The 14,566-nt window shown below is 37.3% G+C and overlaps 1 protein-coding gene across 4 annotated transcripts in view; it reads right to left on the bottom strand.

Annotated features, from left to right (window-relative positions):
- PDE5A (phosphodiesterase 5A) overlaps positions 1 to 14,566 on the bottom strand; it is a 68,262-nt gene that overhangs the window by 29,036 nt on the left and 24,660 nt on the right. For all 4 annotated transcript variants that reach the window (XM_087735559.1, XM_087735560.1, XM_087735561.1 and 1 more), the window contains exons 4-9: positions 12,494 to 12,565; positions 11,301 to 11,390; positions 9,942 to 10,079; positions 8,568 to 8,635; positions 6,343 to 6,451; positions 3,043 to 3,127 (exon numbers count right to left, since the gene is read on the bottom strand). In XM_087735559.1, coding sequence (XP_087591685.1) covers positions 3,043 to 3,127; positions 6,343 to 6,451; positions 8,568 to 8,635; positions 9,942 to 10,079; positions 11,301 to 11,390; positions 12,494 to 12,565 — 562 coding nt within the window. The remainder of the gene's footprint in view (positions 1 to 3,042; positions 3,128 to 6,342; positions 6,452 to 8,567; positions 8,636 to 9,941; positions 10,080 to 11,300; positions 11,391 to 12,493; positions 12,566 to 14,566) is intronic.

Here is a 14,566-nt window from a genome sequence, read left to right as displayed (position 1 = left end):
GGCCAGATTTGCTCTCTGCTTATGGGTAGGGAAGAAATTATAATGAATACTATTTTACAGCAGTACCAACAGTGAACATAATCAGCAGCTACTGTAAGGTCTTGTCAGTGCTAATAATTTTTTATATGAAAGTATTTCCAGCATTTTAGTACTCCATATTTACAGACTAAAAAAGCTCATTGAGGTTTTTAATTAAAAGGAAGAAAGGTCTTTGAGAGAGCAAGCATGCATCTTCCCTGTCACAGTAGGTAGAAAAACTGAGGAAAAGAATGTAGCACACACATGCAAACTGTGTTTTTAGAAGAACATTGGCCTTACATGTAGAAGTGTTAATGTCTGGTGACAATGTTTTGTTTCCAAAATTACAAAAATTACAAAATTTCCGTCCTGTTTCCAAATTGCATTCTGTTTAGGGAACTTATTTTAGTATCAGAGTCTCCTCTAAAGAGATCAGTAAGAATATTATAACTGTAGCTGTAAACTGTTGTGGCAGGGGTTGTGGTATCTGAATATTGCAAACAGTATTCTGAACCTTAATGGAATGAGATGACTAGATACTTGAATGAGAGTAAAAATATATAATCCCAGCAAATAAGGTTTCACTAAGAACAAGATTAACTTCCCCTGGGAAAAAGAAGCTGACTAATAAAACTCTATAGGAAAATCTCATGAAACTCACTTTCAGATCTGTGTTTAGCTCTATTTATGACATTATAATTATTTCCATAGCAACTGTGATGTAATGAACACAAGATTAAGACTCTACAGTGAATAAGCCACAAAAGCAAATTAATTCTTAGAAGACACAGCATTTGGATGCACGTATATGTCTCTTTAAAAAATGAGAGAACTGCAGTAAATGTACTATGTAGTACTTAAGACTCTTTAACTGTAACCTTTTTCAAAAGCTTCTCCAAAGGATTGAGGGGTCCATACATTGCAATTAAAGAAACTCAAAAGTCTTTTATTGGGACATAGTTATAAAACCACAGAAAGATTCTGTAAAGCTTTCACCACATACCTGAAAAATGCACAATTCAAGAGAATAAAAAAGTTCTTTTCATCTTTCTTGCTAGTAAGATTTGCTTGGTTTTGCTGTGGACAGTTTTTCCCACCCCATGCCCATCTGCACACCCCACTTCCCAAATTCTGGTTTTGGGTATACTAATCTTAAAAAAATAGACTTACAATAATAGTCTTACATAGTCATAGAATCATAGAATGCTTTGGGATGGAAGGGACCTTTAAAGGCCATCTAGTCCATCCCCCCTGCAACTGGCAGGGACATCTACAACTAGATCAGGTTGCTCAGAGCCCCATCCAGCCTGGCCTTGAATGTTGCCAAGGATGGGGCATCTACCACCTCTCTGTGTGGTGCATAGTATGCTAAAGGAAGTTCTGGGTATTATCCCAAAGACAACTTCTTGACCTTGCCCTATTAAAGATCTGAACATTAGGCAGGCTGTGAAACCTTAAAAGACTTGGAAGAACATTTCCCAATGAGAATTACTCAGATTTGAAAAAACCACCTAAATGGGTGGCCTGACTGAAACTTTCAGTTTGAACTTCTACAGAAAAGAACAACAGAAAAAAACTATGTGAGATCAGATACAACTGTTTCATTAGTAGCTAACAGCATAGTGAAATGTCTCTACTTAAAGCTCAACAGTTCAATATTCATCTTCGTCTTCTAGGGCCTGGTAGAATATTTAAAGTACTAGAAGAACTCATTAAAGAAGCTGATATCAAAAGAAATTTCAGAAAACTCCATTAGGTAAAGATGATGCTTCTCTTTCTGCTTCAGGAGTTAAAAAAAAAAAAAAGATCTGTCTTCATGGAAAAGGGCCCTCATATTTACTATATACATTGGGTTATGCAGTTTTGCCATAATTGTCAAGGAAAATTATTTCAAGACCATTAAAAAACACATTCTTGGAACTCTTATCATTTACTTGCCACATTTTGTAAAGCTGAGGAAGTTGGATTCATGCTGCTATCTAGGAATCAGTATATTTTGTGTTCTGTTTGCTTGTGGAACTTACTGATGCCAGGAAAGCAGGCTGACGCTCATTCTACTCTTCATGGGACAGGGAACTCCTGGCAATTTCCAAAAGCATCACCATCCCTTTGTTTAAGGTGAATCTGAAACTCAGGGAAAGACTTAGAGCTCATTAAGTTTATTCCCTGACCAGATCCTCAAAACTATTTAGGTGTATACTCATCTTTGAGGACCCAGACCATGGCCACCTGAATATTTTTAGGATCTAGAGATAACTAGGCTTCTAAGTTTCCATAAGTATCTAGGCCTATGTGGACCTAAGTGATGTCAAATTGCTTCTGAAAATGTTACCCCAGGAAACCAGTCGTACTATGGCCACTCTTTAAAATAGAAGAAAAGCAGTTCTAGAAAAAGCAAAGGAGATGCTGCAGCAATATTTACACTGGGGTAGCTTTAGACACTTAAAACTAGTGTCTTACGATAGGACTGCAGGCCCCCTATGTAATCCACAGTTAGAAGCAGGCACCTCCAAAGGGCAATTCATAGCACCAAAACTGCACAGCAGTCAGCCTTCTAATGGACAAATCTTTCCGTAGCTGAGTCTCATTGGAGGTAACTGTCAATGTCCACAGTTCAGCTTGCCTTTCCACATGCCACCACTGTTCCCAGACAGCTCAGGCGTGAAGAGCTTATTTACTGATTTATGTCTTCTCTTCCTTTCACTGCCTTGTAAAAGATATACACAAGCAAAAGTGGTAACTGACTCTCTGAACAGGAAGCAATGTAAATAATTTTACTTACAGAAAATTTTTGAATGCAAAGAAGCTATAAAAATGGTGAAGTATCACAAGAGTGTTGTAGATAGTTGGTAACATATTAGGTAAGCAATTTACAGTCAAGGTTGCAGTGGACTTGCTAGTTGAAAACATGATAATTAAGGATCTTTTCTCCTGGGTTGAGACTCCATATTGCTGAGATTTTACTGTGGATCATAGAAATATTTCTATGAAATGTATAAAAATATTTTTTGTAAAGATACCTACCTATCACTTTATTCTTTTTCCCATTTTTTATTGGTGTACACAGCAAACTCTTTATGTGTTGACTTACATTTTCTGCATTGTCATTCTGTTAAACAAACAAAAAAATACAGTTACAATTTTAAAGACTGATGTTCAAGTGGCTGAAGTGAAAAAGCTGTAGAGCTGCAGTCTACAACTATTCTTGGCTTACATACTCCTTCAAAAAGCAACCATGTCTTCAAAGAGTTTGCACATCTTTGGCTGGACTGTATAATAAACACTGTATCTGATACAAGCTTTGATGAATAATACAGGTCATGGTGATAATCAGTAGCAGTTTACAGTGACTTGTGTAATCGTGCTAAAAATGTGCGAATTTTATAATAGGATCTCTCATTAGAAGGTACCACTTCCATGAAAATGACAACTTTGCACTAAGACAAAGTGTTCCACTCAGTGCAGCTGAAAAGAGATCAGATTCGCTTTAGGACACCCTTTTACTCTCATCAGGTGATGAGCTGTAAAAGGAACTCACCCCTCCCCTTTCCAGCATATCCCCTCACTTGCAATATGGCAATGTAAGGAACAGATGTCCTAAAACAAGAGTAACTACCTGGCATTAAGGTAACTGTGCATTTTATGGCACTAAAATTTTCATAAACTCTTTTGGTTTGTTTGAGATGCCTTGATTAATCCACCAACGCAATGATAGGGGGCTTAGTGGAGACCAAATTATGATCCAAAGAACAACAGGTAGGAAAACTACCACCACCAAGGTCAACATTCTGCAGTCTTCCAAAGACCTTTTACCATGTCTTATGCTCCAAGAGAAGGAAACTGAATTTATTTGGGGGGTGAAAGAGTGGAACAAAAGGACAGTGCATCTCTTTCAAATACGTGGTGAGAAAAGGACATAGTTCTGCTCTGACTGCTCCTGGAATAATGTGGCAGTTGCTGAGAAGTACATTTGGTCCAATCTCTAATTGCATGTGACACAAAAAAATGGGTACAAACTAATATTTCAGATCAAAAGGGGTTTTGGGTTTTTTTTTGTTTTGGGGTTTTTTTTTTACTGTTGTTGCTCTGCTCTCTGGTGCTGTGCAAGGATTGTGGACAGTTTCTGTACAGGCAAATGCACAAACACTATAATGCTTACAAGTGGCAATAAGAAATGGGGTTCTTTAAAAGAAACATTAAAGGATTACATCATGCCAGATACTTTACATGACTCCAGGAACTTAAGTACTACTACTTAATAGTATCCCATTATCAAGAGGGTATATGGAATAACTCAAGAGTAGGATTTGCTGTTTTCTGAACTGTGACATACCTGTGAAATCAGCTGTAAAAAAGGATATAAGACTCGGCATCTCTCCCTAGACCTCTCCAGCAAGGGCAGCCGAGAAACACAAAGTCAAGCTTGCATGAAAATTGGTTTATGGCTACCCTGAGAAAAACCTGCTGTTTCATGGTACAGTTCAGATGCATTGAAAGTCAAACTGGACTGGATTGGAGATAAGACCACAGTGCACAGTGCTTAATAAAAATGCCTGACCCAGTATTAATGAACAGGAAGGAGATTAAGCAAAAACAGGCTTAAATGCCTTTAAGGAGTCTTGTAGATACTTGAACTTTGTCTCCACTACACTAACTTTGTTGGTTCAGGGAAGAACATGTACACGACTGCTGAAGCTTAGCATTTGGCTTCCATACTGTCCTTGTAAGTGGCCTGAACCTGAGGCAGTCAACATCACGGCTCTTCCACGAATAAACCCAAACTGCTGTTCTGCCTCATGTCACTACCTAGGTAGCTGAGGCTACCAAAGCATTTAGAAAGCACAAAGTTATTTTCATCAGGTGAGTAAGTGTGCTGTTGAATGTCCTCCAAAGAAAGAGGCAAGCCAGGGTTTCTAGGGCACTAGGTACCCCTGAATTTCCCTCATGTCAGGGTTCATCAGATTTCAAAACATTTAGTCTACAGCCCTGCCTTGACACAGCTCCTGCACAGTAGTGGAGATGCAGCCACTGTGTGTTGAAAAAACATTATCCAAAATTCCTTCTAGCAGTACTATTATTTTCTTTTTATGAGTTTCTTTTACATGCATAAGGTGTAAGTCATCTAGATTCCAGGGAAAAACGCAAAAGAACTCTAACCCTACTGACAAAGTGAAAGGCCTGTTTCAGACAAACAGTTGTTTGGATGACTCTCAAGGTATTCATTTTAAAATAAAATGTCTTCAAAATAATCACCTCTTTCTTATTGATCTAACACAGTATATCCGTCCGATTCTGTTTTTACTTCCACTCCTGCAGTTAAGATAGCTGTGGGCCCTGTACTGCAAAATGATGAGCACTCAATTCCTGTGTTGCTCAGTCCTTCATAGAAACCCGCTCCAGAACATCCATGAAACCTTTCACAGAGAAAAATGGAAGCAACACAGCTCCCCACCATGAGCATGCCAAGGGGCATCCCTTCTTTCCACTTACTGGAACTATCACATTGAACACTATTTTCTGACCTTTTCGTTGTGCATCTCAGAATAAAGAGTTTGGTAAAAAGCTATCTGCTGATCATAATTCCTCTCCCTCTTATTACCCTCTCCCTGAGCCCCTCTAGCCAACAGGCTTAAATAAAATAAGAAGAGCAGACATCTTTCTAATTTCTGCATTGACAGGAAAATACAGAATTACAAGTTTGCATTTTGTTGATGATGACTTTGAAGACAACCTGACTGTAATCTGACTCTTGCCAACTGACCTTCCCTCCTAACTCTCCAGTATCTGTGTGTTCAGTAGTAATACACCATACCACAAGCTCACACTTGATGAAGTGTGAAGCAAAAGCTCCCAAAGAAAAGTGAAGTTGTTCCTTCTCCAAAACAGCAAAGAACTTGCATCTATAACATTAATCTTTGCCAGAACAAGAAGGGAAAGGAGAGGATAAAAGGGAAGGAACTTCTGAGAGCTTCCCAACACTCACAGTAAGCTACAGAGGATTACTGTGAAAACATACAACTGTTCTTCACTTACACGTTTTCCATAGAACATATTGCAAGCTCTCCACATTGCACTGTCTATTTACTGACCAATTAATGTTAGGCTTTTTTAATAATGGCTGCAGGGATAAATCCGTCCCCTGGCCACCCGGCTCACTGTGTGAGTATTGTACCATTTCTTCACATTTTACCTTCCTTTGTGTTTGCGTAATTCTAACTGTGGCCATTAAATTAATAGAAATAATAAGGGGGGAAAAAAAGGTTTGAAAGGTAAACAAAAACATTTTCCATTTCTGAATTTCAAATCTAAGCTTATTTTACTTACTGTCCAGGGAAATCTTCTGTCTTTGCAGACATCTGGGATGTTGAGAGGCTCCATCGTATTCTTGACATACTGAGCATACATATAATTGATTTTGTTTGTATCATAGTCCCTGAAGGATACAACATTATTATTATGTGCTTAGTATGAAAATGGGTCATTTCATTATGCAAAGCATGTAATTGTAATACCTTTCCTGCATGAGGAAAGGATGTAACCAATAGATATACAATGGAGTTGAGTTCAAGTCCTGTATCCTAACCCCGCTATCATCACAAAACTGCAGAGTGGATTGATTTATACATTCCATCATTTCTTTAATATTCAATAATGTTAACGCTGAACACCAAACTTAAGAAATAAACAAATCAGTACAGTTTATGCAGATGAAGGAAAAGAATGAACAACTGGGTTTATATTAAAATAAACAGAACTTTTTGAAAAAAAACTCCATTCACAAGTCTGATACAGTTGAAAATCAATACTGGATGAAATTCCCATATTCTTTAAATGGAGTGAAGCAGGTAACATTTGTGAATTTTCTGCTTCTAAGTTCTTTTCCAATTTGTTCTAAATTAAAGGCACAATCAGTTGCATGGGGATTCCATTACTGAAATAGAACTGTTTATTCCAAATCAGGACATAAAATAGCTTTACAGAATCAATCATCTCCTACTTTTGTAGCCACAATGTATTTTATTATGGCATTTCAGTTCTCTTGGAGCCTTTGCCTGCTTTGGAGGAGGACATATGTCCCAATAATAAACCTATTTCCATCAAACTCCTGTAGTTTCCCTCTGACATTTGACTTGACTTTAGTTATCCTTCTGGTGTAAGGATGTTCACAGTGCTGGAGGAGGGGAATTATTCTTTCATTATTTCACAAACTTGGTTATACAAGGCAATGACCCACAATTCTGAAAACCAGTCTGATTTGCGGTCTGATTCAGGGTCCTTGGTTACATAATAAGCCTGAAATTTTATTATGTAAAGTAATACTTCCCATCTATTCCATGTCATTATATTTTGCTATTGCCCAAAATCGTGCCCTTCAAGCTTAGCAGAAGTGCTAACTCCAATGGTTGACTCATAGTACAGTCTTTGGCATATAATTGTGCTATCTCATGAACAAGATTCAGATATGCAATTAAGCCTCCAAGATTCCTTCCCTATCAGTTATCAGAAATAATTTACTCATGGCCCATGCAAGCAGTAAATTACATTTTGAGTCCATTAACTAGTAACCATGAAAGGGATAATGAAGAGGAAGGGTAAATTCTCTTTACCATTCCCACAGTGTAGAAGAGGAAGTAAACAGGAACTTTCTCTTTCACCCTGTCATCTTACTAGCCTGTTGTACCTCTGTACTTTCTGGTTGTACATTGTCTAAAATCATAATACAGCTCAACAGTTTTTAGTCGCTCAAGCCACACACTTTGGACATAGTTTTCTAACATATGGAATTAAACTTAATATAAAAAATGTTGACTGCAAAAAAGGTCAAAGAGGTACAGAAATCTCCATTTTCTCTCTGCACACTCTATCTGTGGTAGTGCATTTGATATACAACTGTGTCTCACTCTTTTGACATTATTTGAAACAACTGTTTTTGATGACAGAGAAAGGTAATGGAGACAGTAATTTTCAAACTTCAATACAGAGGTTCAGGCTAAATTTGGAAACTATCTAATCTGGGTATTTTAATTCAACTATTTCTACAACTTTCCCTTCCTCCCAGTTGAACTTCTTAATGGTTTCTCAAAGATGACCGAAATGTAGAACTTTAGGACTTTATTCTTGCTTTAGTCAGTCATGCTCTTTGAGTCAGCTTCCCTATCTATGAAATAAGTAATGATTAAAATAATTGATTAGAACATAAATAGGATTAGTATCTACTACTGTGGATATGTCTGCTCTACAGCAGAGTAATCAACGCAGATTTCTTACAGATCAGTTTTAGTGCAACCCACTAACTTAAATTTTTACTTCTCACATTTTGTACGTTTCCATAGCTTAGCCTTGTTATACAACTATGTTCTTAGACCTAACGAAGTGAAGAGATCAGGCCCTACTCTCCTATTCTGCTTAGTGTGACCTTTTAAGGCAATAGAGTTTGTCTATGTACATTTCAGGGCAAAACCTGCTCTACAAAAATAGCAGTAATAGAGTGGAAATAGTTTCTTCAGCATTCTCCTGGGATGAACAAAAGTTTGAATTCATTGTTTTACCTCTTCAGATTTTCAGTTGACTCTTCTAATTCCTCAGATTCCATGTGAAACACACTAGAAAATGAATCCTGGAATACCGAGAGGATATTTTAATATATAGGTGTATAAGGTTGTCATAAGTTAGAATAGGCGTATTCATAAAAAGCTTGCTGCAGTTATCAAAACCTGTTCTGTAATAAAGGCAAGCGTAAAATTATTTAACTTCATTTCACATCTAGCAGCAAGTGTACAGGATCCTACCACAAAAATATCTTTTGATACAACGTTAAATATCATTGAAGTGTCTTGAATGTCTACTGATCACACTGAGAAGAAACGCCAGTATTTACAGGCTGTGCCAAATCTATCTGTCAGCACAGAACTTTATTTTAACATTCATCCAATTCTAGACCTGCTTTGCTTGGGCAAGTGAGGACATCAAAACCTTTTAAACATACCGACTGACCTCTGTGTTGCTTTTCATGCAGCTTTTTTTAACAGTTGAGAAGCCTAAATGTAGAGAGAAATTAGATTCTCTCTGTACAACAGATTAAAACTACAGACTGCAAACTAGGTGCTAGAGTTTAACTAACTGGCAAGGACAGTGTGAATATGTGAATGCAAAAATTATGTAAATTCCTCTTCTGTATTCTTGTGTGCAGGAGTGACTCTTCTAAATACAGTGAGAGATGGGATTGTGGCAGATGATCACAAGTGCTGTGTGTTATTTCTGTGCTACAGAACCTGGAAATGCTTCCTCACTTCCAGATGTTAGTACACCCCTATCTATAACAAGTAGTAAAGGTAAAACTAGCAATGCCAGTACAAGACTGAGGCATGCAACATAATATCCTGCTCCTTGTTCTGCAGCCTGTTTTCAATAGGAAGGAAATACGAGTGGGTAGATTGGAAAGGAGTTGTGCTTTGCTTCAGTGAGCCAGGATCTTGGGACAGGCCATGATTCTGTTGAGATACTCCCTGCTTAGATATACTCCAGAAATAAAAAGTGCTGTCAAAAATGATTCAGCACAGGAAGTAAAGGCCACATTGTTTTTCTCCCAGCCTTTTCCTTTTTTCCATCCTACATCAGCAGCCAAGAAAATGAGTTAGGAAAGAGTTCACCATTCAAGATCTATGCCATAGGAAAGAGCTTAGAACCATAGTTTACCAACAGGTAATGCGAAATGGCTGCATAAAATGGCAGTCTGGCCTACACAAAGACCAAAGCCTCCCAAGTCAACACCTAACCTGAGTAGATGCTGTAAAAGAAGCGGCAGAGGACAAAAAGGCGACAACATACTATGGGTTTGAAATACTATTGAGTCAGAATAGAGGGAAGCCCACACTGCTCCCAGGGAATAAGCACTTCTGCCTTTAGACAAAAAACATACTCACAGTACAATCCTCATCCACTATGAAGATGGTACACCTCTGCACTTGCATGAAGGATATTATAGTGGCGGCTATCTTCTTCAGAATTACTTCCAAAGACTGCTGCTCTTCAAAAATCAGGCTGGCAAGATCAAGAAGCACCTGGGGAAAAGGTCTTTTGTGAAATTTTGACTAATTGTGATTTAAGCAATAATTATCATTACTACTGTCTTCGATTCTTCTGTTCTTCTCTGAATCAAGGAAGTCAACATGTATATCTGTGTAAGTTTTGGCTCTCACACAGACTGCAAGGTAACAGTAAATTATAGCCAGTTTGACACTTTTGGTGGAAGAAATAAATAGCATAGTTAGCTGTCTGATGTTTTCGGTCAGAGACAGAATAGGTTTAGGCATTAACAGTTCATCAAATGAAACCTGATAAATCCAGACAACACACTGTTATTTGTCCTTAGGAAACTTAATAGTTTCCTATGGCTCACATGTGCATTCTAAAAACAGTGACTTTTACATTTTTTAAGACTTTTGAACACAGTTATTAACTGTTGTAATTCTAACACATCCTAACGAACTCATTTGGTGAAAACATCATTTAGATAGAATCTGCTGTATTTCAAAGCTGCTGCTGAAGGACTTGGCTGCTCAGATGTGCTCATATTATATTCCTTTTTTCCTCACAAGAACCACAGAGCCCATTTGAAAAGATTATCCAAATTTGTACCAATTTACAAACACTGATAGTCACTTGGAAACTCAGACCTACCAGAAAATTTTTAAAACAACTGCTTGGAGTTGTTCTCCAGAAACTTTTCATACCGTATATGGCAGACATATTCATCTGTAAAGGCCATGGCATTAATAACCCATCATTTATAAAGATGGCTGCAAAATACAGTTACATTAATCAGAAGGAAATTTACTTTTCCATCTGATCATTACTGAAAATATGGTTAGTGATATTTATAGTTGTAGCAGACTTAAAAGAGCAATCTGTATAACCTCTACCATTCTGTAGAGATAATTCTATTGGAAATTTCTGGAGTGTGTACACCTCTGGTGTATAGTATATACAGTGAGGCACAGAATAACTTCAGGCAATATCGAGTATATTGACATGGAATTAATTTTCTGACATGTAGTTTTACCTTCTCCTAGACAGTCCCCTTCTCGCAGCCCAAGCTGGAATGTGCCCAGCTACTTCTCAGTGCAGTTAGTTAGAGCTTTATCAGAGATACACAGCGTTCAATTAGAGTAATTAAAAATAGCCAAGGAATAACTACCATATGGGAAATATCACGAGCAGGCGCTGATTACTAGCTAACCATCATAATTTCGGTATTCTTGGGACAAACCTGTTGACCATACCTGATTGCGCCTGTTCTCAAGCAAAGATGTCTCATACAATTGAGCGTTGTGAAGAACAATTCCACAAAATGCCAAATAGGCAGCAAAATCCTGAAGACAAATGAACATCAACACCTCATGAAGATAATGTCTCACAGCGTCTTAACTCTATTCAAAGATAAGCTACTGTATTTTTTTTTTTCACTTTGAAGTATTAATGGATATTTTAAAGTTATTTTTGGCAACCACATATTCAGGGTTATTTTTTTTAGTTATTCATAATTTGTTATTTCCTCAAGAATCTCGTCTCCCTTTTTTAAACTAATGATCTTCACAGTTTATCCTGGTAAAAGTAGGATTGATATAAGAAGCAGCTCAGAGGAATCAACTCATTTTGCAGCAATGCATATTTTATCTAGAAAAACTGAGTGCAGACAATCAGCCTCTCTTGGGGAATTCAGTCTCTTGGAAAGTGGAAATAAAATTCTGCTCACATAGCAAAACCACAATTTTTTTCCCTTTTGGAATGGGATTAATTCTGATCTCCTGCAGATACTCAGTATGCCTTTTGTTTTAAAGGGGAAGTTTGCAAAGGGAAAGGGTGAATTCTGATTTTTTTATTGCTGAGGGTTAAGTGAACTTCTTCAGCCTGAGAGCAGCCTGTTTTTTGCGATACCAATCTGAATGTGAAGTCTGGAAATGTTTGGGAAGCAACTGCCATGTGAGAATTAGGAATCAAGGTGCTGTCTGCTCTACTCATCTCATATCTTGTTCATAATTTATCCAAAGCTTTTTCTCATCCTGAAATTGCTACACTGAGAAGTGATACAGTATTTTAAAAAGAATCACTACACAAATTTTAATATTCAAAATATGTTTGTTGGGGATGCCAGGAGAATTAGAACCTATTAATAAAAAATGATGTCTATTAAAAGTTATGAAACTGTTTTACAATGCATTTCAGTAGAGTAAGCCTGTATTTCAGAGATGTATGAGAGATACCACGCTGATCCAGAAATTAAACTATTTCACATCCACATTTCTCATGGCCTCATAAAGAAAGAAATTTGCGGTATTACCAGGAATTTTTACTCTTCCAGAGGTGTTTAATTTTTAATAACTTTAAAATTTCTGATCAGTGTGAAAAGTAATAACATATCCATCTCCCGTTCCCCTGTGAAAATAGAAGAGACATAAATGTCCGGCTTTTATACCTTTTCATCTTGTTCAGTGAAAGTGCCACCAATTCCAGATTTCTTATTGATTGCTTGAGCCACACCAACAACCTAGTGTATTCAAAATAGAGTAATTAGATAATTTTTAGGAGTCTGTAATTAGATTCTTATTTCTAGACGTATTTATAGAAGATAATAAATTATCATTACAGGTATTCATTTGGTTGACCTTTGGATAACAGAAGATATTTAAGCCCGGTTTTTCCTAATTTATTCATATTACAGATAGCTGAGCATGAACCTGAAATGTAAAAAAAAAAATAAGTGGCATGAGTCCTGGATGCTCTTATGAAGAGGGGTTAATTTGATCCAAAATTGATTCTATAAATTGGAACAGTCATCTCCCAGAAAGACAACAACAGTTTACACTTCTGCAGTCATAAGCCAGACCACACAACAGCTCTCTCTAAAGTTCATGTGCTTGTGTGTGTAGAAAATACCCTTCCTGCTAGCTCTGACAAAATTTCCAAAACATAGCCTCTTTACTAGATCTAGAGTTTGGCTACGGTGATCTTTTTCCATTTTGTGTCTCTCTGAATCTGACCGGATTAATTGTCATCTGCCAAAAAATAGTATACAGAGGTTGTGTTCCTGCCAGACTCAAGTTTGTTACTCAAACTTAGTATGCTTTTAAAGGCAGGCTTTTACTAAGACCACATTAAATCAACACTGAGAAGAGATATGTTGTTATGCTTCAGCTGGTAGTCAGACTGTCCTTGCCAACATATGCCGATACCTCTCCATTTTTAATTATTTTCCCTATGGAGCAACGCACAAGGTAGGGAAGAATCCTGGTTTACAGGTAAAGAGCAAAGGGTAAAAAGTCATACACAGGTCCTGCAGGACATCTGCGATGGACCTAAGAAACAAACCCGTATGCCCCGATCAACATTAAAGGCTTTCCATTAAGTACTTCATTCTGCTCTTGGCACGTGGCTTAAGTCCTAGCTTTCAAATGGACTATGTATTAAGATCACCAGCCAAGAGGCTTCATAAATTAAGGCTGCCCACATAAGTAAATCAGTGCACAGATAGTAACAAGGAGGGTTTACCTGGACTAGAAAAAACCTACTATGATTTATGAAATAAAGACATCAACAGACCAGCTCCATTTACTTCCTTTGTTGGCTTGTCTCCTTTTGGATTTAAGTGGAAGAAAATGGAATCCGTGTAACAATAAACCAAACCAGATTACACATCCAGTTTTATTCTTATCAAGTTCTGTCTAAATTACGTTAAATTTCAGATGATGCTTTTTTAGTATAGAAATAATCTGTGGTAAAATTTGATTTGAGGTTTCTGGACATAATTCCATGAATTGGAAGATTAAAACATGATTTCTTACAAAACAGAAAACAGTCCCTTTAAGGACAGTCAATTAAAGTCCCCGGTACTGGTGCTTTTGTAACTTTCGACATAGTTAGCCAATAAACACGATTTCTCGATACAGGATGTTGGGTTAGATTTAAAAAGAATGTAAAATGAATGTGAGAGAACAACACAGCTGTTTAAGCATGATGCTTTTGTTACTGCCAGTCTTTGTGGAGTTCAATTCTGCATGAATTCTGCTCTCTGATGAGAGCCTCCCCAGAAACCAATCTGCCCTGCAAACAGCAGAACTTCTTATAAAAATGGAAGTGAAATTCAGGTCTTTGCTTAGTACTGATTGCAGTTCCTAATGCAGGCTCTAACTCTGACATTTGGGGAGAAATGAAATTGGGTAGTTGCTTTGGACTTACTCTTACATACTCAACACAGATGTCTTCTCTGGTAACTTGGGTCTGTTTTTCAGAGCCCAAGGAAAACAAGAGAATTTAAAGAGACCTTCATACAAGTCAGTATAAAGAGAAAGTGAGCATGTCTTAAAAAATTAATTCACTGGGATAATATTTCTGTAGATTCCCCGCTGCAGTTATCAAGCTGTGTACTAGCAGGGACCATTCCGTTCTGTAAACTAGTTTAAACTTCTTCTGGATTCTGTACTTATCCTTGTACTTCCATGCTTCTACTCTTCTGACTCATAAATTAGCCATGTAATTTCACAGCACACTA

The sequence above is a fragment of the Nipponia nippon genome, unplaced genomic scaffold, assembly GCF_047370975.1.
Source record: "Nipponia nippon isolate SJK-2023a ecotype South Korea unplaced genomic scaffold, ASM4737097v1 scaffold_6, whole genome shotgun sequence".
NCBI lineage: Eukaryota > Metazoa > Chordata > Aves > Pelecaniformes > Threskiornithidae > Nipponia > Nipponia nippon.
Note: the sequence above shows the minus strand (reverse complement) of the source record. Positions and strands in the feature narration are given on the sequence as shown.